This window comes from Solenopsis invicta, chromosome 4, assembly GCF_016802725.1.
Source record: "Solenopsis invicta isolate M01_SB chromosome 4, UNIL_Sinv_3.0, whole genome shotgun sequence".
NCBI classification, from domain to species: domain Eukaryota; kingdom Metazoa; phylum Arthropoda; class Insecta; order Hymenoptera; family Formicidae; genus Solenopsis; species Solenopsis invicta.
Genome location: NC_052667.1, coordinates 16,870,305 through 16,897,941, shown reverse-complemented (window position 1 = coordinate 16,897,941; position 27,637 = coordinate 16,870,305). Strand labels below are relative to the sequence as shown.

The following is a 27,637-nucleotide window of genomic DNA, read 5'->3' as shown; positions in this document are numbered from 1 at the left end:
GTCTTATATACCCAAGAATCGAGGTGAGGGGATGTGCAACGTGTTGCGGCGGAGCGGTCCGACGGCAGCATCCCCGCCACTCGATCTCGGGTCTCTCATTTCGGGCCACGCGCTTAGAGCGTGGCTGCGGACGCGATAGAACGAGAGCGCGTGCGCGCAGAGATGCAAAGCGCGCGGAAGCGCTCGCTCGTTCGCTCGGTCTTTGCTTGTTTAATTAGGCGCTATGCGCCGATAATTGCCGTCCGGCGTTTGTTCGGCCAGACGGCTCGGACGGTTAGACGGTCCAGAAAGGGCGTCGGAAGGCGGTTCGTTACAGTATAATTATATAACAAGGAAATTATATAACAAGGAAAATATAAGGTATTTTTGGGTATCTAAAAATTTACATTTTTTTTAAATCATATCTCAACAAAAAACTTTTAAGAACTTCACAATACGGCGTTTCAAAATTCATACTTTCAAAAAAAATTATGTCACTGCCATTTTTATTAAAAAATATATTTACGTAACAAAGCAAATATGTGTTATTTTTGATAAATTCAAGGTGTTTAAAATTAAAATTTGATTTGTTTGATAATATATTCCGGATTCTATGCAGAAGTTCTCTCTTTCACGGTACTATAGTATTTTAACTTTATACAGAGTAACATATGCGTATGGATCTGTTTAAACGTATATTGTCCAGTTTTTTACATAAGATTATTCACAAGAAAGTTTCACTCATACACTATATAGGTCCCAATAACCCTAACAAAACTTTGCTGCAGTGCCGTTTAAAATCTAGTTGATCAAAAAAGATGATCAACCATATCAATCAAAAGATAAGATTTCAAACTTTTTTTATGTCCTGATCCGAACCTCCTATCTCATTCCGTCTTCACACAGTAAGCGTTCAAAACTTCATATAGGGTCTGCCAAACCCACTTATGTGTTTAAGGGTTAAGGAGGTAAAACACCCTTCTAAAAAAAAATCGGTCTTATTCTTTCCAAGCAAATATCGTCGAAACTAAGAGATAAAAAAAAAATGTTCTAAATAGAAGTTGTATGGCCCCCTGTCTCCAACCCTTAAAATTGAATTTTCATTGCTTACAAGTTATTTAGATATGTTTACTAGTTATGTATGATCTAGATATGCTTATTAGTTATAAATACATAAATGGAAAACAAGAAAAATAGAAATTATTCACAAAAAACTTTTTATATATAATTACTTATAATTATACAGGGTGTAACAAAACAAAGGGACCTGGAGTATACCATGAGTTAGAGGATACGAATCCAAGTCGAAAAGTCCTGAGTCATTTTTTGATCTGAGCCTTCTGTTCCATGCTATATGATGTTAAAGTTAGCGAATGAGAGCACCCGTCTATAGAAAGAAAGCAGTGACGGACAATAGACGGGCGGAGCGGAGATGACAAACTACGCGGCAGGAGAACAACGCTCTCTCTCTCTCTCTCTCTCTCTCTCTCTCTCTCTCTCTCCCTTCCCCTCTCTCCACCTTGTTTAAAAAAAACCTTAAAGATCCTAAGATGTATAACTAGAATAAAGGTTTCGGTGTTATTGTAATTTATCAATTCAACGTAAATTAATTATTTATTTCCTTATAATTATAATAAATCTTCGAAGTGTGCTCCTCCTACTTCGATACACATTCTTGCTCTTTTCTGTACATTTTGCGTAGCTCTTCGAACTTGAACATTACTAATTCCCTCAATAGTGCAAAATACTAATTACGTCATCTCGTCAGCTATCTCGATGTTGGTGTGCATAAATATAATTATTGCTCCCCAAAGAAAAAAATTACACGGATTGTAATCCTGAAATCGAGCAGACCACGGAGTTATCGAACCTCTTCCAAACCATTGAGGAAAGTTTCATCGAGATAACGCCGAACTATACCTTTAAATAAGATTTATTGAAGTTGAAATTAAAAGTAGTTTAATGGAATAATTACACTTGAATATAAAGTTTGTCTCAAACAAACAATATGTTTTTAATACTAATTCTAATTAATCTAATTAACGAGAAATCATTGTATAAAAGCAAGTTATTCTATGTATGTAGACTGTGAAAAAAATTTTTGTGATTTAAGTAAATATGTTATTAGGGCCATTCAAGCAAATTATTTACTTTACATAAATAAATATTACTTGTTTGTAGAAAATATTATTTCTTTAAAGTATTATTTATTTTTTTGAAGTAATATTAATTTGTGTGAAGTAAACAAAAGATTAACTTTATATCATGGATACAAATCTCACTAACAATAGTCATTATTACAATAAGAAAAAAATTTTCGTGATTCATGTAAATATGTTATTAGGACTATTCAAGCAAATCGTTTATTTCACACAAATAAATATTACTTCAAAAAAATAAATAATACTTTAAAGAAATAATATTTTCTACAAACAAGTAATATTTATTTATGTAAAGTAAATGATTTGCTTGAATGGCCCTAATAACATATTTACTTAAACAACGAAAATTTTTTTTACAGTGTACATACATAGAATAACTTGCTTTTATACAATGATTTCTCGTTAATTAGATTATTTAGAATTAGTATTAAAAACATATCGTTTATTTGAGACAAACTTTATATTTAAGTGTAATTATCCATTCAACTACTTTTAATATCAACTTCAATAAATCTTATTTAAAGGTATAGTTCGCCGTTATCTCGATGAAACTTTCCCTCAATGGTTCGGAAGAGGTTCGATAACTCCGTGGCCTGCTCGATCTCCGGAGAGCTACAATGCGTGTGATATTTTTCTTTGGGGAGCAATAAAAGAAAAAATATTTATGCACACTAACATCGAGATAGCTGACGAGATGACAGAATTAGTATTCCGCACTATTGAAGGAATTAGTAATGTTCAAGTTCGAAGAGCTACGCAAAATGTACATAAAAGAGCAAGCACGTGTATCAAAGTAGAAGAAGCACACTTCAAACATTTATTATAATTATAAGGAAATAAATAATTAATTCACGTTGAACTGATAAATTACAATAACACCAAAACGTTTATTTTAGTTATGCACCTTAGGATCTTTAAGTTTTTTTTTAAACAAGGTGGAGAGAAAGAGAGAGAGAGAGAGAGAGAGAGAGAGAGAGAGAGAGTGTGTGTGTGTGTGTGTGTGTGTGTGTGTGTGTGTGTGTGTGTGTGTGTTTTTGATTACAGCCGTTTTGTTCTCCCGCCGCGTAGTTTGTCAGCTCCGCTCCGCCCGTCTATTGTCCGTCACTGCTTTCTTTCTATAGACGGGCACTCATTCGCTAACTTTAACATCATATAGCATGAAACAGAAAACTCAGATCAAAAAATGACTCAGGACTTTTCGACTTGAATTCGTGTCCTCTAACTCATGGTATACTTCAGGTCCCTTTGTTTTGTTACACCCTGTATATAAAAGTTTTTCCTGATAATCAATATTTTTACCTTCTATTTATTTATTTGTAACGTGTAAACAATTGTATATGCTTTGTTGTTTAATCGTACCCTTCCAAAGTTATAAAGTACAAAACGCAGATACTATAAAAATTAGATTATATTTGTTGTTTAAAGTCATGCATACTTATGCATAATTATATATATATATATATATATATATATATATATATATATATTAATATATGAGGAAAATTTTGAATGTAATCACGTGTAATTATATATAAATATATATAAAAACTATATGATAATTATATGTAATAATTGCACATAATTTGCTGTAATCATTATACAATTTTTCAAAATGTAAAAGGTAAAATATTTAAAGTGTGTAGAGATGTATACAGTTAGAGAATAAGCAGATAAAGAATAGGTAGCAAGCGCACAGAATTGCGTGGATGAAAAAATAGACTTTAGAGTAGTATTGTAAAGCAAGACTCCTTGGCAATCTTTTATATCTGAACAAAAATATATATCTATACATACAATATACTGTATACAATTATGTATGGTTATATAAAAATACGTATAATTACATATAAAAATCATGACAAATTATATATATGTAATTATATATATTTTAACGTTAAAAAGTAGAATTTCATGTTTTTTATCATGCCGGTTTGCACAATAGTGTAATAAAATATCATTGAATTAATGTTCGTTACTATTATGCTTCATATACGCCAATGATTTATTTTAATTAGTTTCATCTTTTATGTCGTAGTCAGTATACATATAATATTGTCGTCCTTAAATAATAAAAGCTATGTGAAATGTATATTAATAATAAATAAATATTTGTTTAAAACCATTTGAATAATTAAGATGCTAAACAGACTTTAAATATTCGATGAATTATACTGATTTTTCTTTCATTTACAACAGATATCACAAAAAATAATTATGAAAAGTGAAATGAGGTGTAAAGATTTTCATATAAATTTAGAATAAAAATTCAACTTTAAAGGTTAATGACAGAGGTAACTTGAACAACACAAATATTTTCATTCTTATCCACACGCAGTTGCGTAAAGCAAACAAAAAACGTGATGCAACTTCCGTTTAAACATTTTCTTATACGTATCACCATTCTCAGTAGTTATTTCGCCGAAAAAAAATATACATTTTCTTCAAGAAGTGATTTTATCCCCTAAAGCTGTAACTTAGTACAAGCAAAAAATAATTCTGTTAACTATTCTACCTGCAAACAATATTTTTAAGTTCACTGAATTTTCGGGTTGCCTAACATTCGTCAATAAAATACATTGACCATTGCAATCAGCTGTCCTACAATCAAAATTAAATAAACAATATTTTGCAAAAATAATAATTTCTCTATTCATAACTCGTTTTTAATTGTACAAAGTATTACATGCATACTTTGATATCGCCAAACATATTTGACTAATTTTAGTAGTCGAGTACAAAAAACTCATTTTATTATTTTTATTATTATTATTATAAAAAAAACTCTTATTATTATTATTATTAAAAAACTCTTATTTTAATATTCACTGTACTATACTGATTTACTTTCAATGCTCTCACGTAATACGCGATTTGTATAAAACAAATCCATTAAAACGCGGAAAAATTAAGAGCACGAACAAGTACGTATAGCATGTATTGTATATATAAGGAGTTTGTTATTATTTTTTAAGAATGGTACATCGGAAAAACACTTTGTTATATATATTAAATTCGTATATAAATAAGTTTTAATTGTCATTAAAATACTTGAAAACTTTAAAAAATACATGTGAAGTGGTGGGGAAAATATAAAAAGTAATTTCAAAAAAAATTTTTTTTAATTATTGTTGTAAAGTACTCTTCGAGCCATTCAACTTTTATTTGGAACATTTTTTTCTATCTCTTATGGTTTCAACGATATTCACTTAGAAAAAAAAACCAATTTTTTTTTAAAAAGGTGTATCACTTCCTTAAATTAAAATTAAGCACAAACAAAAAATATTTTTGTGTTATGGATAAACTCCTCTATGTGTACACAAAATTTCAGAATTTTTTAAATTCCCGGGTTCGCAAACGTTCCTTGTAAGTAAAAAGTTGAAATTGTGGAAAACAAAATTATCCTATTGTTTTTTAAATATTTTCAGTCTTTCAACCATTCCATTAATCATATTGTCCACTTGTCCATGAACATGATACATAATGACCTGTTATTTTTATTTGAATATTTTTACTTTCGTTATTCAAATTTACCAAAACTAGAAAATATTACAAAATATTAACCAATTATTATGTATAATATCCGTATTAATTAAATTGACTATGACATATATAGGGTGTCTCAGACCACCCCTTTTATCTTCGCAGGATTAGGTCCAATCAAAAATATGTTCAGACAAAAATTGTAGTGTTTCAAAAGATCTATTTATTGATCTTATCAGTTTGACCTTGGATGGCGTCGCCAAGGTCACATCAAAATCACATTAACTTTCGTTAAATGGAACACCCTATTTCTGATTCCAGAATCTAATAGCTGGTGTCAAGAGCTTTCCAAAACACTATAAATAAGTTTATTTTCGTTAAGTACTTTCCCAGTTATAAAGCTTGAAAGTTACAGTACCGCCAGCATCAGCATTACCCAAGATGTACCATGTGGAGGTTAATTAGTCATTATTAATCCACCGGGTAATGACTAAGTAACCTCCACATGGTACATCATGGGTAATGCTGATGCTGGCAGTACTGTAACTTTCATGAAATTAATAAATAAAAGTACTAATCTGAGTAATAAATAAAAAATATAACGGAGTACGTAACAGCTTTCCCTGAAAAAACTTTCATTATAATTTTCTATAAAAGTTCTAATAATTTCTCATGCCAACAATTTGTAAGTAATTGTGTACACCCATGTGCAAATTTTCTCAAATTTTCTCACATTATTCATTAATACATAAAGTATAAAGGTTCATAATACCACAATAAAATCAGAACGACGCTATGAAAAAAAAATGAAAAAATTTTAAGATTTTCTAATATTTTTTCATACTTTTCCAAAAAAACATAACATAAGAAATCACATAATTTCTTAGAATATTTGCATATGAAATTATGTGAAATTCTTCAGATTTTCTAACACTTTCTTAAATCTTTTTCCAACAAAAAAAATCTTTTTTCAACAAAAAAATGAAAAATACCATAATTCTCAGAACAATTCCATAATTATGAGAATTTTTCATATTTTTCCCAAAAACATTCTTGATAAAAGTTTTTTTTGTAATCTTTATACAAATTGAAACATTTTTTGGAAATAATTAGAATTACTTGGAAAGTGTATATCTTCTCGTTGAATTTTTTATAGGTGTGAATTCTGAAATGTTCTGAAATTTCTCATCCTACAATTTTTATAAAATACTTTTGACTATTTTACATTTTATAACATTTTATCTGAAATTATGGAACAAAAAATAATAGAAATCTTAGGATACTTCATATTAACACATTTAAAAATTTTGAGAAAAGATGTAGACATTCAAAGTATTTATAAAAAGTAATCCAATTCTTTTTAAAAAATCTGAAAAAACTATAAAATTATACAGACATTCTAAAAAAATTATATAAAAGTAATCTGAGAAAAATTTTTCAGCAGAAGCCTATACGTACCACCCGTCACTGCTCAGACCGCGCATGCGCGTGCCGGTCGCAGCGCTGTCATCTAACGAGCGCTTAGTATATAACTGTCGGTATAAATGCTCTCAGGGTAAAACGTGAGAAGTCATTAAAAATCAACCTGTGTGTGTGTGTGTGTGTGCGTGCGTGCGTGTGTGCGTGCGTGCGTGCGTGCGTGCGTGCGTGCGTGCGTGCGTGCGTGCGTGCGTGCGTGCGTGCGTGCGTGCGTGCGTGCGTGCGTGCGTGCGTGCGTGCGTGCGTGCGTGCGTGCGTGCGTGCGTGCGTGCGTGCGTGCGTGCGTGCGTGCGTGCGTGCGTGCGTGCGTGCGTGCGTGCGTGCGTGCGTGCGTGCGTGCGTGCGTGCGTGCGTGCGTGCGTGCGTGCGTGCGTGCGTGCGTGCGTGTATGTATACAGGGTGATTCAGAACAACCCATGTGTCCTTGCAAAGATGTGTTCTTGAATAAATTCTGAGACGATTTTTCCTGTACAAAAATTTTGTCCGACGTTTACTTTTTGAATAATAAGAGGATAAAGTTAGCAAATCACAAGCCGTGTACACATGGTAGACAAAGGCGGCGCAACTCACCGTCCGACACAGATGGCAGAGAACAAGATGTAACTGACGTGACGTAACCGAACGTGACGTTGGGTAAGGCAGAGAAAAGCCGTAAGGACGTAAGACATGTTGTGTTGAATGTCTCATTTATTAAGTGCGCGAAGAGACAAGATGAGTAATATTAATATATTATCTTAACTATATTAACTTAAGTGACAGTCTGATAATATTTAATTATAACTCAACTTAACGCACGCTTATATCTCGCTTTCTGCCATCAGCCATAAGCGCACGCACGTACGCACGCACGCACATACGTGCTCCTATAGTAAAACGTAAGAATATTAATGAACACCTTGTATATGCAGAGTATCTTGCAATAACTGAGCAATATTTTAACAGCGTATTCTGGATGTAGGGTGGAGCAAAAAATCTTAATACAAAAATGTTGAGGCTATAGTAGTTTTTGAATTATAACCAATCAAAGATAACCAGTAATGTCGCGTAAAATTTTTGCGCTCAGGCCCGTAGTTGGATAGCACACTCATTAGTTTATCATTTGTCACGGATTTCATGTAATATTTTACTACACATCTGATTTTTAAAAACGTTACTAATTAAATTATTACTGTTATAGTTATTAAATGTTATAGTTTAAAATAATTTTATTCTTTTTTTTTACTCACTACTACTATTTACAAAGATTATTTGTAACAAAACGCCCTCCACCTCGCGCACTCCATTCCGACCGCCCGAGCACCGCGATATCGAGGACCACGTGCGCGCACAAAGCCAACCTCGCGACGCGATCACATGGCAGCACGCGCATCGACCGTGGCATTTCGTAACGTTCCCACAGTGTTACGCCCGGTATAGGCGTGAATTAAGTTAAAAACATCTTCTGTCAATGAGTGACAGAGTTCGTGTTGTTTTGTCTTGATTTGATTTGTAAGACTTACGAAGATTAAAAGCGTACATTTTTACAAAGTTTATCTCGTTATTTTGTGCGCGAGTGAGAACGTGGTTCCGCGAGATTACGTGATTCACGATTGTAACGTGAACGTAACATTTTGGGGGCTCGTCCGGGATAGGACGAGCAAGACGAGCTTTTTCTTCTAAACGACTTTTGGATTATGGCTTTTGTGCATACTCCGAGAAAGAGGATGTGCACGCGCTCTTCAGGAACGACTTCACGTTCTCCGGGAGTCAACGAACGACCGAGCGTGCGTTCTATGGGAGATTTCGTCGAGAGGACGACCGAAGATGTCATCGAGCGTGTGACGGAGAATGCTGAGACTCCGGACTCCGCAGAGTTGTTGCAAGCTGCGTTGGAGGAGCTTCGCACAATGAAGGAGGAGCGTCTTCGGTTTCAGCAGCGTAAGGACGAACTTAACAAACTACGACAAATACAAGGCCAGTCGTTTACCAATTTAAATTCTGCTTTGGGAAATAATATCGGTTTTGAATTAAAGCCGAATATTTATGATGAAAATTTTTCATTGCGCAAATTTCTTTCTCAATTCTGTTTACTCGCTCAAATAAATAATTGGACTAAAACCGTTAAAACAACGGTTTTAGCTTCATGTCTTAGAGGGAAAACGCGTTCAATTTTAGACGGGATTTCGAAATTGGAAAATTTACAATTTTCTAAATTAGAATCACGCTTAGAATTGCGTTTCGGAGAAAGTCACTTGGCTCAGTCATTTTATACACAATTTATTAATAGAAAGCAACGTATAGAGAAAGATATTCCCACTCTTGGAGCAGATCTTGAACGTTTGTCTCGTTTAGTCTATCCGGAATGCTCTGCGGAAGTACGAGATAAAATCGCGTGCTCGCAATTTGTTGCTGCGCTTGCGGACGGTTTTGTTAAACCCTTCAATTGGAGGGAATAACTTCTTTACGTGTAGCGGTAGAAAAGGCTATGGCCATTAAGGTTATAAGGGAAAATAGTTTTTCTGGATTTTCGAAAAAATCAAATTTTTTACAGAAAAGCACAGAGAAAAAATTTTATAAATAAATACTCAAAAAATGGAAATTTGAAGGAAAAAGTGAGATCTTCGCGGAAAGATATCGAATGTTGGCAATGTGGTTCTATGGGACATTTCCGTGCAGAATGTCCTTCACTCTCACTTGCTGGGAAAGAAGGAAACTTGGAATAGCCGAGTTTTGCAGAAAAATTTCGCAGGCGAAGAAATTAGAGATTAAAAGAAAGAATTTTTCTGTTAAGTCTTTTCGCGTGCAAAACAATAATTTTTGTTTCCGTGGCTTCGTGGATGATCAGCCTTTTATTTTTAAGATAGATACGGGTTCCGATGTTTCCATTTTTAGTAGAAGGTACGTCAAGGAAAATAAGCAACAGATTTTCGTTAGAGATTGCAACTTAAAGTATCCTACTAAAAAGGAAGTTCCCGTAGAAGTTGTTTTAAGAAAGCATTCTTTAGAATTTCCAATGTTTGTAGCAGAGATCAGGGACGATTGTATTTTGAGAACTGATTTCTTAATTAAAACTGGTTATGGGGAAATTTTTGTCTCAAGTTTCGGACAAACTTTACCGGAATTAGAAAATTCTTTCTGTGCTTAAATCAGTAATTTTTACGTTCCATCTTTTCTTCTAGATTGTTTTGAAAGAAATTCTTCTGAATTAGATTCTTCTAAAAAAAAAAACATTTTGCGGAATTTTTGAGGGACTTTCAGGATGTCTTTTCGGAAGGGGTAATTGCAGGAAATTGTTCAATTGTTAAACATTCTATTAACTTAGAAAAGAATAATCCCATTAAACAGACACCTAGACGAATTCCATTCCATTTGCGTGATGAAATAGAAAAAAATTTAGAAGAGATGAAACACGAGGGAATTATCGAGGAGTCTCATAGTCCTTGAATTTCTCCTGCTGTTTTAGTTAAGAAAAAGGACGGAACTCTTAGATTTTGTGTGGATTATAGAAAATTAAATGCTATTACAAAAAAAGATGCTTTTCCTTTGCCTAGAATTAGTCTTTTCGATCGTTTATACGGAAGTTCTTGGTTTTCGACCCTGGACTTGAAGAGTGGTTATTGGCAAGTAAAATTATGTTTTCAAAATAGAGAAAAGACAGCTTTTTCAGTTGGAAAGAGATTGTGGCAATTTACTGTTATGCCTTTTGGTTTATGCAATGCTCCAGCGACTTTTGAGCGTTTAATGGAAAAGGTTCTTCATCAAATCATTAATAAAATGTGTTTAGTTTATCTTGATAACGTGATTATTTTCAGTAACACTTTTGAAGGTTCGTTAGCTAATTTAAGAGAAGTCTTTCGTTTTTAAAAAACAAATTTAAAATTAAATCCTAAGAAATGTTCTTTCTTCGGAAGAAAGGTTAAGTACTTGGGTCATGTTATTACAGAGAATGGAATTTCTACTGATCCTGAGAAGGTTGAATGTATTCGGAATTGGCCTGTGCCTCGTAACAAAAAGCAGTTACGCAGTTTTCTTGGTTTTTGTTCTTATTACAGAAAGTTTGTCAGGGGATTCTCCGTTATTGCTAAACCTTTATTTGTTTTGACCAAAAATCAAAATAAATTTATTTGGAATGAGGAATGTCAATCGGCTTTTCCTAAACTTAAACAGTTCTTAATGTCTTCACAAATTTTATCTTTTCCTTCTGAGACAGGAGAATTTATTCTTGATACAGATGCTTCCAATCATGGCATTGGTGTAGTTTTATCTCAGAAACAAGAGAATGGAGAAAAAGTAATCGCTTTTTATAGTCGAGTACTGAGTAAGTCAGAAAGAAATTATTGTGTTAATCGTCGTGAACTTTTAGCAATCATCGATTCTTTTAAAAATTTTCATCATTACCTTTATGGGCAAAAGTTTTTGGTTAGAACGGATCATATTTCTTTACGGTGGTTATTGTCGTTTAAAGAGCTTGACGGTCAATTAGCGCGATGGTTGGAACGTCTTCAACAGTATGATTTTGAAGTAATTCATCGTGCAGGGAGATTACATGGAAATGTTGATGCGTTGTCCAGGCGTCCTTGTGCCGAATTTTCTTGCAAATATTGTGAAAGGATAGAGTTAAGAAAAAACGAGGTAAAGAGTAATTCTTTAGGAAGAATTGTTTTTGAGAAAGGAGAGCTTGTAGATTGGAAGAAGGCTCAATTGGAGGACCACTCTATTGTCAATATTTATTATGGTAAGGAAATCGGTGTTCGTCCTTCTCGACAAGAAATAGCTGCTAATGATTCATCTTCAAAAGTTTATTGGACTCAGTGGGATTCTCTGATCATCAAAAATGGAGTGTTATTTAGGAGATGGATTTCTCCGGATTTACATACGGAAATTCTTCAAACAATAGTCCCAAGGAAATTTGTTCAACAAGTGTTAGAGGAAGCTTATGATTCTCCTTCTGAAGGTCATTTTGGGGTGAACAAAATCTTAGCAAAAATCCGAAAACGATTTTGTTGAGCTACTTGTAAGCAAAATGTTGAACATTGGTGTAAAACTTGTAAAGTTTGTTTTGCTAAAAAAGGGCCTTCTGAAAAAGGAAAATCTCCTTTTCAAATTTATAATGTCGGTATTCCTTTTGAAAGAGTTCAGATGGATATTCTAGATCCTTTTCCGACCTCTTCGTCTGGGAAAAAGTATTTATTAGTCATTACTGACTGTTTTTCTAAGTGAGTTGAAGCCTTTCCTACTGATAATATTAAAGCAAATACTATAGCAAAATTTTTGTTAACCAAGTGGTTTCTAGATTTGGCGTTCCTTTGGAAATCCATACAGATCAAAGCAGAAATTTTAAATCTCGATTATTTCAAGAATTATCTCATTTATTGAGAATCAAAAAGACTCGTACTACTCCACTTCATCCTCAATCCAATGGTCAGGTAGAACGTCAACATCGAACACTTTTGAATTTCTTAGCTAAATTTGTTTCTGAAAATCAGAAAGATTGGGATCGTTGGATTTTTCTTGGATTGTTAGCTTATAGATCGACAAAGCATGAAGTTACTGGTTTCACTCCTTCTGAATTATGTCAGGGTAGAGAATTAAGATTGCCTTTAGATCTTCTTCGTGGACTTCCTCCAGGAGAGGATTCGGAGTTAGAAAGAGGATATCTCTCTAAACTAAGAAAAAAATTGGTTTCAATTCATGACATTGTTAGGCAACGGTTGGAGTTGAAATCTCAAAAAATGAAGTGGTGGTATGATCAAAGAGATAAGCGATTAACTTTCGATCCTGGTCAGAAAGTTTGGTTGTATAATCCTCGGAGAATTCTTGGCAAAGCCCCTAAATTACAAAATAATTGGGAAAGACTTTATGAAGTTATTAGAAAAATCAATGAGGTAGTTTATTGTGTACAAAAATCGAATAGGTATAAGAATAAAATTGTTCACTTGGATAGACTAGCTTTGTTCGAAGATAGAAAATCTATGTAAAAGAAGAGAGAGAGAGAGAGAGAGAGAGAGAGAGAGAGAGAGAGTGTGTGTGTGTGTGTGTGTGTGTGTGTGTGTGTGTGTGTGTGTGTGTGTGTGTGTGTGTGTGTGTGTGTGTGTGTGTGTGTGTGTGTGTGTGTGTGTGTGTGTATTACTGTTTTAGGTTTAGGATTTCTTCTTTTTAAAGTTGAAATTTTGTCTCAGGGGTAGAGAGGCGTTCTCTCGTTCTTTTTTCTTCCTGTAGAGCATTGGATTTGGAATTACACGGGCGACGTTCGGTAACCCGTGGCAGGAGCCTGGGGTAAAGCAGGAAGTCATCGTGCTTCCCTGGAAGTCCACGCCTTGGAGGATGGGTTCGGAGAATCGTTCTTTCTTCGGAAACTGAGAATGAGTTTCGATTCTTTTTTACGCGAGAATTTTATTGTAAAATCGTGACTAAAAAAGTTTTTCTTTTGCAGGTTAATTTTATTTTAAGTGAGATACTCGTTAGATTTTGTTTTAATTTCAGTTTTGAGATTCGTGCGAAACGATGTTCTTCTTGTGAAGGATTGTTGAAATACTTTGTGTTAAGAAGACCGCCTTGCCCCGGTTTTTGAATCGAGGTTTTCCCGAAGGCCTGAGGGCAAATGCCGAGGCGGGGACATAGGGAACCTTAAAGACGTTGAGTCCTCAAAAGTTAATCCCCCCCCCCCTTGTCCGAAGAATAAAGAAAGAAGTGCTCAAGACTCAAGGTGAAGAGTAAGAATAAGCCACAGCTTAAGCAGGAAGATGTTGTCTTGTGGATGTAGTCACGCAGCTCCCTTTGCAGCAGCTAGGGGAAGAGCAAAAAGTCGTGAAGATTTCAGAAGCCTTTAGTTGGTTGTCGGGACGACAACCTGAAGAAAGAGGGCAGTGTTACGCCCAGTATAGGCGTGAATTAAGTTGAAAACATCTTCTGTCAATAAGTGACAAAGTTCATTTGTCACTTATTGACAGAGTTGTTTTGTCTTGATTTGATTTGTAAGACTTACGAAGATTAAAAGCGTACATTTTTACAAAATTTATCTCGTTATTTTGTGCGCGAGTGAGAACGTGGTTCCGCGAGAGTACGTGGTTCACGATTGTAACGTGAACGTAACATTTCCCACTCCAAGCCAGTCGACCGAACACGCGGATTGGTGCGTCTAACGACACGCTCGGATATATAAGCCGGCAGTGGAAACACCAGAGATCAGATCTTCCCGGTCCACCGACCAGTCTTAGTCTAGCATACTCAACACATTCCCGACTTCTTCGAGGGTGAGCATCTTCGCCTTCTTCCGTGCTTTCAACGAGAATCCTCGTTGTCCCGAACAGCCGAGCATTCTCAGGTAATCCGAAACCATCTCCTCGGCAAGCATCCTCGCCGTAGCCAATCGCGACAAGCATTCTCGTTGAACCCATAGACTAGGCATTCCTGGTTAATTCGCTCCTCGAGCATATTCGGAAAAGACGCACCCGTCAAGTATCCTCGATGCCGACCAAGCAACTCCTAACCAAAATATTGCCAGGGCCTCATTTGCACGATGCGGCTCGAGCGAATCGCGGAATCGCTACCGGCGCGCCGACCAATTCGCGTTCGTCGCACCGATCACCGTGTACCGTATACGCTGACCACGCGTTCTGCGATTTTCCGACCACCCCCGGACACCGTGTCCGTATAAACCTCGCGAATATATACATTTAGATAGCCAAAACCTCGAAACAATTACGTTCCGTGTATTACACTTTTGTTTAGTTAAATAAGAGCTCAAATTAATTACATTGCTGTCATGTCGAGACAATTGTCTGATTATTGTAACTATTTTTCTGTTTATTACGTCTGATTGTTGTAAACAATATTTTCGATTAGTTAGAGACGCTTTATGTTTCTGTTTATTTTGATTATCTAAAGCCAAGCGTATTTCCGTTCATTTGAGTTCATTACAAGGCATTTCGTTTTACTAATCAATCATTTCATGTATTCTCTTAAGTTTTGAATAAATTTACTTATTTCTATTTAACTCCGAGTGCGATTTCACTGAACCCGGCAATCCGCAACCAGCTTATCCGCAACCAAATCCTCGATTTCGGACACCGCCTAAAAACCACCAGCGTTACATATTTAATTATTTGTTTTCATCTTCAAGTATATTCTTTCCAAATTTTCAAGTCGTAAAAAAAGTAAAATTTTATAATTCAGTATATCAAGATTGTAATAAAAATTGATATTGCTTTATAAATGTAAACGATTTAATCTTATTTCCTCAATTAATTGTAATTATACGATTTTACGCTTTATAAGTCGTGAAAAATACAAAAATAATAAGTTATTTTTTATAATTACTTTTTATGTTGAAAACGTAAAAATCCTTATTTTGCAATTGTAAAACTATAAAATATAATAATAAAAGAAAAATAATTAAATAATCAAATATATCAATAATTAAATAATCGAAAAAAACAAATAATTAAATAATCTTTATAAATAGTAGTAGCAAGTAGAATTCGGCCAATTGTAGAAAATACAAATTAATAAATAAAAAAGACCAATTCAATTAAAGCAAATTTTGAGAATAGAGGAAAAGAAGGTAATATGGTACCCATATTCATTTTCTTAAATAACTTTTTGTTTATAATATTTTCTATTAAAACTTGAATGATTACATTCGTCAGTGTTGTTTGACAAATTCTAGACTCAAAGTAATAAAATATTTATTATTTAGGATGTAAATTATAAAAATCTAATGCATTGCATAATCGATGGAAGAAAAAAAGTAATTGTAATATGGCTATCCATAAAAATAATTTTAAAAAGTAAATTTAGTTTAAAAGAAACACAGTACCTTGTTACAAAATTATATATTTTTAATTTTCCATTCCGTTTAGAATTTTCCTGATTTAGAATTTTTCTGCGTTCAGAAGCTTTAAAAATACTATTAAAAATTTCATTAAAAATATCATTTTATCCTTGTTTAACATTAAACAACAAGCATAAAATGATGTCTCCAATGTTTCTAAACACCGTTCTTTAAAATGATAATCGATTTATCGAAAAAATATTTCGATATAAAAATTTCGCTTAAAAAACCATATTAACAAAATTCCATGTTATTGTTTTAACATTGTATAACTCAAAATGTACACAGCTAAATAAAAAGTTAAATAACAAAAAAAAAACACTCGAATGTATGTACCTTCGTGTGATAACACACTCAATTTTAAAAATAAGGAAGCGTATATAATTAAAGATTAAAAGTGTACCTTGAAAAAGTTTAGAAGTGTTCAAAAATAAAAATGACTTATAACAATTGTCAGTCATTATGTATTGACATATAAGCTAAAAACGGCGGGCTACTAAACAAATAAATCCATAAGCAATTGTTAAAATGTCACCTAATAACGGAAATAATAGGTATAGCTATATTGTCGATAGCATCCATAATATCCTCTTCTTCTCTACTTTTTAACTTCTAGTTCATACAAACTGCACGCGATTATTTGTCGATCTTAAAATACAATTGTAAACTAACATTTGATAACAATATAATATTACAAATTAAATAGGTATTTTTCACTTATCAATTATCATACATGGTTTTTTAAAAATATAAAAACAAACTTTCTTTTTACAGTAATAATTAGTAACGTTCTTACGAATCAGATGTGTAGTAAAAATAAATATTATGTAAAATCAGTAATAAATGATAAACCGATGAGCATGCTGTCCAACTACGAGCCTGAGCGCACGAATTCTACGCGACATTACTGGCTATCTTTGATCGGTTATAATTCAAAAACTACTATAGCCTCGACATTTTTGTATTAAAACTTTTTGCTCCACTTTACATCCAGAATACACTGTTAAAATATTGCTCGGTGATCGCAAGACACCCTGTATAGTTTAAACAAACATAAATATAAAAATATAATTTTTAATTGTAACACTAAATTTATACTAAAATTCATTAAGATTCACAGAACTAATGCTAAAGCTATATTTATTAAAAATCCCGTATCTGCTAATTGTATATCATAAAAATAAGAGTTATTCATGTTGCAAAACTTGATATTAAATTATGAATTCAATTAATATTAAATTATTAATATTAAATTATAAATTCAATACAACATTTTCTTTATAAAAATATGATCCATTAACTATTTTTTTTTTTTAATCAATTTCCTACAATAATTTTTAAAAAAGTTGTGATTTTTCAAAAATTACCATATATTTGCTGTAATTTTGTTTACATATTTGCCAAAATTACATAGTTTCACTAATTGTTATTGCCATTCACTTTTTAATCATATACTATAATAGAAGGTTAAAACTAAGTAAAATTACGGTTAAAAACCATCTCATTACGGTACCTTTTACCAGAAACGTAAAACACAAGTGACCCTACAATGGCGAGTGAGGAACAAAAAATTACGATGACGAATAAGTGGTAAACTAGTTAAGCACATAATTAGTACTAAATTATATTATAATAAACATTTTTGTTATTATTTTTTATGAACATTTTAACTTTATTCAAAGTTAGTATTAAAATTATTTCTTACTGAACAGCTAAAGCAATAAAATCAAGATTAGAGCAATAAATTAGAACATAAAAAGAACTAAATCCTCCATATTATTATGCTTATGTTAACATTCTAGCTTAATAGACATACTCCCTTGAGTGCTAGAATTCAAAGTTTGTTATTATGACTATGTATTTGTACCATGTACTGATCTCATTCAATTTCTCCATGTCTAAAACACCTCCCCACGGTAATGGCGATAACAGATTATACCAAAGACATTTCTAAAGTGTATTTGATACAATTCATCAATTCAGCTAAGTCCCAGGAAGGGGTCGATCATGTAACATTTCCCCTAACATTTAAAAAAAGAAAAAAAGACAAAATCAGTGTTAAAGAAATCAACAAATACTTTTTATATACATGGTAAAACTATTGTTAATGAATTGTCTTGCAAATAAATCGAGTCAATTAAAGATCGAATTTAGTATATATTTATTTGTCACACACTATGATCAACCTTACATTGCTGTCGCTAATTGTACATATTATCGAGGTTTTCTCGTTCGCTTCTCGACACCGACTGACGACGCTATGATCAACGCGTGCGTCCTTCACGAAATTCTTTCCCTACTCTTTCAATCGTCGTATTTACATGCTATTCAAATCTTTCGACACAGTCAAAATTCGTTAAATTTAACGTAGTCTCATTCTATGAGCGAAATATTATACAACTATTTTAATACGTGTATTATAAAAACTTTATATCTATGTATATAAACTCTTAATATATGACAAATTATTTTATTCCAAAAATTAAAATGCTTATTATATTTTATTAGTTTTTAAATTAAATTAGTTTTGAATATTTCTGTAAAATATTTTTTTTTCCCATTTATGTTGGACGTTTTTTTTTTCATGAAATTAACAAAGAACTACATATGTTTTTATAATAGCCTTAATCAACTAAGTCTTATGGTTATCACTAATTCCTTGATTTTTAATATGCTTGAAAAGTTTCACGTGAAATTACATAATTGACCTCCAGATGTTCCTAGATCTATGCCGTCATGTCAGATAAAATCCAATTTGATTATGATGATAGCGTATGTTCGTCTTTAATATAGCAATTATAACTTTTGTTTTGTATTTTGTGAGTGCCCTCCTGACGATTAATATACTACTTATGACTGCTTCCTCAGAGACCAAAGTAGGCATAGTTATTTCAAGGACTCTTCAAATTCTAATGGGCGTTCTACAATAAGTTGCAAATACTCCATCGCCAGTTACAAATGATGGCAACTACTAGTTAAAAAATGCTATTTCCAATTGCAATAAACAGTAACGGTTATCAAACGATAATTGACCAACTTTTAACTTCTTGACGACTGATGATCGCAACAGTTAATAGCACTTTGCAATAAATTAACTTAGTTCAATGATGTAAACGTTTTAGTCTGATATGCATCAAACATATTAAATTAAAATAATACGCATCTTCAGCACATGTAACGTTATAAACTTTTATTTAGTATGCATGCCAAAGTACTCTGTGTAAACTAGGGTATTAAGGCTAATGAAAGTCTGGTGTCTGCAATGCTAGAAATCGGATTAATTGTAAGATCTAAACAAAGAAAGAATTGACCAATCGTATTATGCCTGCCTATTTCTACCAACACAGATTAACATTTAATCTCACAATCAGTTTAACTTATTATTTATCTTTCTTTAGTTCTAAGAATTAGAAAAAGATAAAGAGTAAGTCAAACTGATTATGAAATCAAAGTTAATCCTTAAACACACTAAAAAGTCTAAACTTTTCTAAAAAAACTTTACTTCCGTGCCAATTTAGTTGAGCAATGAAGTTGGTCAACTATAGCGGTTGATAGAGGAGACTTGAAACTTCTTTTTTACTTAGCCCAAATCTTTCTCATTCCATCTTCACACAGCAAACAATTTCGAAGATTTCTGATAGTGTGTTTAAGGGTTACATTGATAGAAATGGGCAATCAGTTGATCAAATTGTCCAAATGCCTATTGGTAAAAAATATTTTCTTTCTGTCCAAAATCTTACAATTAAACCATTTTCTAGCATCATATTCACATAAGACTTAACAACCCTTTAAAAATGCAAATAACTTATTTTAAAAAAAGCTTCTATTATTCACAATAATATTGAACATTTCGACTAATTTCCTGTCATTAACAACTATACAAATGATCTTGCAAAATTTAGTAAATAAATTCATTTATTTTTAAGTTTATCAAATTCCACAAGATCATTTATATCGCTGATAATAATTCAAAACGAGTTAATACGGTTGATGTTACTGTGAACAATAAAGGTTTTCTTTACAAATTATTTGCACCCTTTCAAATGCATTGTTATTCTCATTAGTCTGTATTATCATATCATTTAAATTAAAAATGTTGATATTTGCTGCATGAATTAGTAATGATAGATTATTGTTGATATGCTGTTACAGGTTCATATTATGTAGGTCTTACATGATTATATTATCAATAAAATTGATCGTGTAATACTAGAAATATTGTAATATTCTATCAGTAATATTGTATCAGTAATACTAACAGTAGGAAACAATACTTTTATAACTTAAAGATTATTTTTGCAATTATAATATATTATTCACGCTTGTGGAACTATGCTGATAAAAATACTGATGCATCAATTTTATACAATCAGAATTACTGTCAATATGCCTATCACACAGAGATACTGATACTTGAAAATCAAGAAATTTGGATCAATATTCTACAACAATCCATCAATATTAAACATATATGATCAATAATATTGTATTTGTTGATACTGACAGTACTACTGACCATGTAAAGTTCCTATTAAATCTTGAAATTTTTATTTATATATTGCATCATTTTTCTGTGAATTATTATTAAACCTAAAAGTGCACTGCCTTTCTATACACAATAAGGGAACATAATAAAACATAATAAACTACTTAAAAAGTTTTTAATTAAGATTTCTTTTGATAAGTATTAAGTTTAACCTCCTCACCTCCAATTACGATGAAATTAAGCTTCTTCGACGTCTTTTTGCACGAAATCTGGCAAGAAAAATGTTTTGCTCTGCTTTGCAAATCGAGATATTAAATTATTAAAATTAACAACTTTTCAGGTTAAAAAACCTGTCACATCAACGATGCAAGACTGCGTTCAAAAACATCAGTAGAGTTCATAAAAGGCTTGTTTTCTATTCCTGCACTAGACTACACTGGAACGTTCCTTCTTGCTTTCACTAACTTTCAAATATATATCTATTTCATTTTAAGTGCACACTAATTCAGGGAGTTCAGGAACAGGGGGTCGATTGTAGGCTTGTTTTCTATTCCAGGGGGTCTATCATGTAACATTTTCCCTAGGGCGGAAACGTGAAAAGTGAAAAGTTTCACGTGAACTGCACGATCATGTACACCCAAGGACTTTGATTCTGTCCATGGGGAAATTTTCCAAACTGAGAAGTCACGACTTTCTACATACTCGCAGTTCATGATTAATAAAACGACTAGAGCTTATTGGTCGTTACGTTAATCATGAACTGTAAGTATGTAGAAAGATAGCGACTTCTCAGTTTGGAAAATTTCCCCATGGACAGAATCAAAGTCCTTGGGTGTACGATTCCACGGAATCATGTAACTCACTCATGCCGTTTGTTTTCTGTTCCTGAACTCTCTAAGGGCCAGTTTCACAACTTAGTTTAACCGGAGTTTAAACCTTTAAACTTGGTTTACGGAAAATATTGTGTCCCATAACTGTCTTAAACCTCGGTTAACGTTGTTAAACTGCGGTTAAAGTTGAACGGCGAAATTCGGGCGTTTAAGGTAGATAACCGAGGTTTAATACTGCAGCGCCACTGCTTTCAGTAATCTTTCGAGTATTGTACTTCATGGCTGATATCTCCACGGAATTGTAAAAAGGTTATGTTGCAAGATATGGCTCTGGAATATATGTTATCGTCATCTAACGATGAAGATTTTGTGCAAATAATAAATCGACGCCCGAGAATAATTAGAAGACGACCGTCATATTTTGAAGAATTTGAAGAATTTGATGACATTGATTTTTATGCTCGATTTCGCTTAACCAAGGAATCTGTTACTGCAGTCTTAAGAGAAATCAAAGAAGAAATTTCTCATAAAACAGAACAGTAAAAATAGTTTTGTAATATTATTAAATTAGTACTTATAGATTACATACTATAATTACGATGACCATATATGTGTTTTTCCAAAGAACAGCTTTTTTTTATTTCGAGTGGCTGTCTTTTAGATTTATTTATTTTTTTCAAAACTCAATTTTGTCTTTTATTCTAATCTGTTGTTCTTTATTTTATGAGAAATTTTTTTCTAATTAGTGTTCCAATGTTTAATGTACTTAATAAAGTGTAAATTTTTACAGTAACAATTGAATTTAATTGTTTAGTTCAAACTGATTTGGAAACATGTAAGAAGAAAACTTTAAAACTTTTAAATTTGTTCATTATTTTTTGCTTTGGTGTATAGAACCTGTAATATCTCATTCCCTACTCTTCGGTAACAACCAATCACACTACTTGTTCTAGAAGAAAGATAAGTCTGTTGAAGTTTCTTTGCATAGATTATAGGTTTACGTAACCTAGAGTTAAAATCTGGTTGTGAAACGCGATAGAAGTTTAACCGTGGCGTTAAACTTGACGGTAGTTCAACTAAGCTCGGATTAAACCCAAAGTTGTGAAACTGGGCCTAAAAATAAGTGTACACTTAAAATGAAATAAATTGATATTTCAAAGTTAGCGAAAGCAAGAAGGAACGTTCCAGTGCAGTCTAGTGCAGGAATAGAAAACAAGCCTATGAGCGGAAATATGAACTTTTTCACGTGAACTTTTTCGCCATCAGCCGTGATGGCGAAAAGGTGAAAATTTAGGGAATTAATCAATTGTATGTATTTTGAAATAAGAATGAAAGTGTGGTAACAGTGTGGTAACAGTTTGAAGACGTATTATTGAAAAGGTTAACCTTTTTGGTATTGCATTGCGTTGATAGGATAAAGTAATACATACATAAATAAAAATAATGCTTTTGTGATGTAATTAGGTTTGTTATTTATATTTGACAAATTGATATTTTGATAATTATATAGAATGAGGTTTCATCAAATGCAAATTTAGATAAAAATATACTTTAAACGCGTTTTGATACTCAATGATATAAGAAAGGTGCGGAAACTTGTGAAATAGAATATTAATCTATCATGTAAGTGCTTATAACTTATAAATTTGGAAAATACATGTGTGACCGGAGAATTCAGTTTTGATCAAGGTCCATATTCTAAATTATTCAATATTTTTTAATTAAACAAAGTTAAATTTAATGACTAATAAAATTAATTTACTTTAAAATTTGCACACATAAAAAACTAATTAAAATTAATTTTGAAAAACAATGTTTGAATTAAATTACAATGTAATTTTGAGTATTAGATTACTACATAATAAAATAGTTGTTACAATATACGGATCATTAAAAATAAATGTAATATATATTATATTTGTAAATTAAGTTTATGCAATATAAGAAATATTGCTATTTATTTATGAATATTTTTTTACAATTTTTTTTATATAACCAAATTTTTACAGTAAAAGTTATACTGTAAAAGCAGATAGAAACCTTTTTCACGATTGCTTGATAGTTGCAATGAGCCTCTAATGGTAAATTTCGGAACGCAAACTAAATTTCCGTGCATTATTCATACATAATCGCTGTGCGTGAAAAGATTCACGTGAACTCTCTATGAGTGAAAAATGAAAAATGAAAAGTGAAAAGTGAAAAGTGAAACGTGAGAAGTTCCATGTGAAATTACATGATTGACCCCCTGGGGTCGATCATCCGTTTGTTTTCTGTTCCTGAACTCCCTGAATTAGTGTGCACTTAAAATGAAATAGATATATATTTGAAAGCTAGTGAAAACAAGATGGAACGTTCCAGTTCAGTCTAGTGCAGGAATAGAAAACAAGCCTCATGAAACTTTTTCCCTAAGGCGGAAATGTGAAAAATTCTCCATTAACTTCAATGGTAAATATTTTCACTTTTCATGGGTGTTTACGATAACTAATCGGATCTCAGATTGGATTGAACAATGGTACATTGTTTTTTTTTTGTTACATTTTTTTTTGCGACACTTTTTCTTCGATGGTTTTTGGAATGTAGCCTTGCTGATCGTGCGACAAATGTAATTGGTTGGATCCACAAGTAAGAACCAATCACGTTCTCAGCTCTTGTTATAGTTGCATATTCAGAGACGCATCTAAGAAAAAGTGTCGCAACTATAATAAACACGATTGTACAGTCGTTTTCATTATAGTTGCGACACTTTTTTTTGGATGCATTTCTGAACGCGCAACTATAACGAGAGATGAGAACGACTGTAGTTGTGGAGGTTAGCGCGAAATATCAAACGTTGGTATACAAGGTGTCGCAAATAAAATTTGGGTACCTTGGAGGAAATATAAGATAAGTATACTCGCAAATATTTTTCAAATAGATTTTTTAAAAAAATATTCGCACATTTTCCGTATTTGATCGGTTTTAATCTAATTAAGTTTATAAATTCGTCATTACAACACGATGAGCTGAGATGCTTAGATATAGTTAAATAAATTGTAACTGTAACAAATATTAAAAATTAACATTTTAAGTATTTGTTACAGCTATAATTATAATTTATTTAACTACATCTAAGCATCTCTGATCATCGTTGTTGTAATGACGAATTTATAAAGCTCAATTAGACCAAAGCCAATCCAATACAAGAAGATGTGTTATTTATTAATTAAAACTAACTTTTTCTTTTTTGCAGAAGTAGAGAGCACACAAGGATGAGACATTGGAAGCCTTTGCAAGAAGGTGATATACTCAATGTTAATATAACAGTAAGTAGTCTCATCTTTTATGAAAAACGTTTTATAAAATTGTATTCTTTTCCTAGTTAAAAAAAATTATAATTGCAAATTATAGGTTTATCGTAATGGCTATCACGACGATTGCTCAGTCATGTTTCAATGTTTTGGTGAGGTACATTCTGAAGGCAAACGATTGGTAATAATCACAGAATTGTGTTTAAAGTCAGCTATTGAAATATGCAAATCAAATGAATATTTCTGCAATATTGGTAATAATTTGTACATGATTAAAAATCTTAATTTGGTTATATGCTATAACATTCATTTTTATCATTTTGTATAATTTTTCTATTTTGTTTTCAGGTAATGTAATAGAAGAGACAACAAATAAACACAATTTGAATGTAATACCTGCACTTTTGGGTCGTGGTATCGGAACTTACTTTCATGGTGCTCCAGACATTTATCACTTCGGTACAGTGAAAATATTTTGTTACTATCAATATTAACGCGCATTGGCATATGACTAATAGAAATTATCTAATTCCAATTTATAGATCAAATATATCTTGCTTTTAAAATAAATTTCTACATAACTGTAAATATTAAATTGTCTTATATGTATACTGATATTTTAACGCCTCTTTTTTATTTTACAGCAAATGATTTTTCTGACAAAATAAAACCAGATATGACATTTACTATTGAACCAGCTTTAAGTCAAGGAACAACGCAGATTGAAATTCTGGAAGATGGATAGACAACTTGTACTATTGATAATTTTAGGACAGCTCAAGTTGAACATACAATTTTAATAACAGATACTGGATGCAAAGTGCTAACACTTTAATGTACAATCAATATTATTGCTATTTTATATAAAAAGTACCTATGAAATATATTATTTTTAGCATACATAAATTAATTTGCACATATGCGTTTTAATCTTACAAGTACTATCTTGTGTTTTTATATGTAAAAATAAAAGTTAGATAAAATTTATGTCTGTTAGAATGAAGATTATCAATACGGTTACCAGAATCAATATTTTCTTAGTCTTTTGTACATGTAATGCAAATAAATATATAATTGAAAACTTCTTTCAATTTATTCAATTAAAGAAATGGATCTTTACTCTAGATTTTTTATTAAGTTTATTTTAAATAAGAAAACAAAAATTTTATAGAATTGCAGGTCCCTAATAGCTCTCCAAAGTTAGCGGCCCTTGTTTTTCAACTTCTTTTTCTTTCGTGATAATGGCAAGATGATACTGAAAAGCAGGGCAAGCAGATTGTTAACAATGTAGTTGAAATTATTGGTCTGTAAGATATATACATAGGAATTTTGTTAATGTACCTTTGGGAAAGATCTTGCGTCTCTGTAAAAAAGAACTTGCATTACTTTATACAGAAGTTGAATAGCTTCCTCACCAACTTGAGCAATCGCCGAGATAGCCATTAAGATAAACCTATAATTTGTAATTATAATTTTTTTTAACTAGGAAAAGAATACAATTTTATAGAACGTTTTTCATAAAAGATGAGACTACTTACTGTTATATCAACATTGAATATATCACCTTCTTGCAAAGGCTTCCAATGTCTCATCCTTGTGTGCTCTCTACTTCTGCAAAAAAGAAAAAGTTAGTTTTAATTAATAAATAACACATCTTTTTCTATTGGATTGGCTTTGGTCTAATTGAGCTTTATAAATTTGTCATTACAACAACGATGATTAGAGATGCTTAGATGTAGTTAAATAAATTATAATTATAATTGTAACAAATACTTAAAATGTTAATTTTTAATATTCGTTACAGTTACAATTTATTTAACTACATCTAAGCATCTCAGCTCATCGTGTTGTAATGACGAATTTATAAACTTAATTAGATTAAAACCGATCAAATACGGAAAATGTGCGAATATTTTTTTAAAAAATCTATTTGAAAAATATTTGCGAGTATACTTATCTTATATTTCCTCCAAGGTACCCAAATTTTATTTGCGACATCTTGTATACCAACGTTTGATATTTCGCGCTAACCTCCACAACTACAGTCGTTCTCATCTCTCGTTATAGTTGCGCGTTCAGAAATGCATCCAAAAAAAGTGTCGCAACTATAATGAAAACGACTGTACACCCAAGGACTTTGATTCTGTCCATGGGGAAATTTTCCAAACTAAGAAGTCGCTATCTTTCTACATACTTACAGTTCATGATTAACGTAACGACCAATAAACTCTAGTAATTTCATTAATCATAAACTGCGAGTATATAGAAAGTGGTGACTTCTCATTTTGGAAAATTTCCCCATGGACAGAATCAAAGTCCTTGGGTGTACACTCATGGAATTTGATTCTGTCCATGGGGAAATTTTCTAAACTAAGAAGTCGCTATCTTTCTACATATTTACAATTTATGATTAACGTAACGACCAATAAGCTCTAGTCGTTACATTAATCATAAACTGCGAGTATGTAGAAAGTGGTGACTTTTCAATTTAGAAAATTTCCCCATGGACAGAATCAAAGTCCTTGGGTGTACAGTGTGTTGCATTGATACCTGGGCACGTATTATGCATTTGTTTGGAATCAATTCCGATTGGAATTATTCCGTTTTCCCTAGAAAACACAATAGAAATTTAGTGAGAAACGGAATAATTCCGATCGGCATCAATTCCGAACAAATGCGTAATACGTGCCCTGGGGGTCTATCATGTAACATTTTCCCTAGGGGGGAAACGTGAAAAGTAAAAAGTTTCACGTGAACTGCACGATCATGTACGATTCCACGGAATCATAGGCTTGTTTTCTATTCCTGGGGGTTAATCATGAAACTTTTTCCCTAGGGCGAAAACGTGAAAAGTGAAAATTTTTACCATTGAAGTTAATGGAGAAATTTTTCACTTTTCACGTTTCCGCCTTAGGGAAAAAGTTTCATGATCGACCCCCTGCACTAGACTACACTGAAACGTTCCTTCTTGCTTTCACTAACTTTCAAATATATATCTATTTCATTTTAAGTGCACACTAATTCAGGGAGTTCAAGAACAGAAAACAAACGGCATGTAACTCACACATGAGCGGAAATATAAACTTTTTCACGTGAACTTTTTCGCCATCAGGGGGTCGATC

General features: G+C 32.2%; 3 protein-coding genes across 11 annotated transcripts in view; 1 reads left to right on the top strand and 2 right to left on the bottom strand.

The window, feature by feature from the left end:
* Positions 1-20,923, bottom strand: part of LOC105198180 (2-aminoethanethiol dioxygenase) — an 84,991-nt gene extending 64,068 nt beyond the window's left edge. For 2 of the 7 annotated variants that reach the window (XM_039447853.1, XM_039447856.1), the window contains exons 1-3: positions 20,619-20,867; positions 17,780-17,933; positions 7,671-7,963 (exon numbers count right to left, since the gene is read on the bottom strand). The gene's annotated coding sequence lies outside the window, so the exon portion shown is untranslated. Of the gene's footprint in view, positions 1-7,670; positions 7,964-17,779; positions 17,934-20,618 lie in introns of all 7 variants that reach the window. The other 5 variants (XM_039447854.1, XM_026140499.2, XM_039447855.1 and 2 more) reach the window with 4 other exon arrangements.
* Positions 20,924-24,389: 3,466 nt separating this feature from the next.
* LOC120357578 (methionine aminopeptidase 1D, mitochondrial-like) overlaps positions 24,390-27,637 on the top strand; it is a 217,515-nt gene continuing 214,267 nt past the window's right edge. The window contains exons 1-4 of one of the 2 annotated variants that reach the window (XM_039448365.1): positions 24,390-24,530; positions 24,616-24,769; positions 24,864-24,974; positions 25,160-25,421. In XM_039448365.1, coding sequence (XP_039304299.1) covers positions 24,477-24,530; positions 24,616-24,769; positions 24,864-24,974; positions 25,160-25,260 — 420 coding nt within the window. In that variant the 5' untranslated portion in view covers positions 24,390-24,476 and the 3' untranslated portion in view covers positions 25,261-25,421. Of the gene's footprint in view, positions 24,531-24,615; positions 24,770-24,863; positions 24,975-25,159; positions 25,422-27,637 lie in introns of those variants that run through there. The other variant, XM_039448364.1, reaches the window with a different exon arrangement.
* Positions 25,330-26,177, bottom strand: LOC120357579 (proteasome subunit beta type-4-like). Of its 2 annotated transcripts, XR_005574583.1 has the most exons (3): positions 26,054-26,177; positions 25,857-25,968; positions 25,330-25,770 (listed from the first exon to the last, which is right to left on the bottom strand). XR_005574583.1 is itself a non-coding variant. In XM_039448366.1 (2 exons), exons 1-2 carry the CDS (start codon positions 25,956-25,958, stop codon positions 25,699-25,701), a joined length of 174 nt encoding a protein of 57 aa, XP_039304300.1. In that variant the 5' UTR covers positions 25,959-25,987; the 3' UTR covers positions 25,330-25,698. The 2 variants fall into 2 exon arrangements, 1 of the variants encoding a protein (XP_039304300.1); XM_039448366.1 differs by lacking the exon at positions 26,054-26,177 and having other exon boundaries at positions 25,857-25,987.

Excerpts from the sequence above, each read along its gene's own strand:
- LOC120357579 (XM_039448366.1), bottom strand. The coding sequence starts at position 25,958 with ATGGCTATCTCGGCGATTGCTCAAGTTGGTGAGGAAGCTATTCAACTT. Across the intron at positions 25,771-25,856 it reads ACGCAAGATCTTTCCCAAAG|TATCATCTTGCCATTATCAC; the intron begins GTACATTAACAA and ends CCTGCTTTTCAG.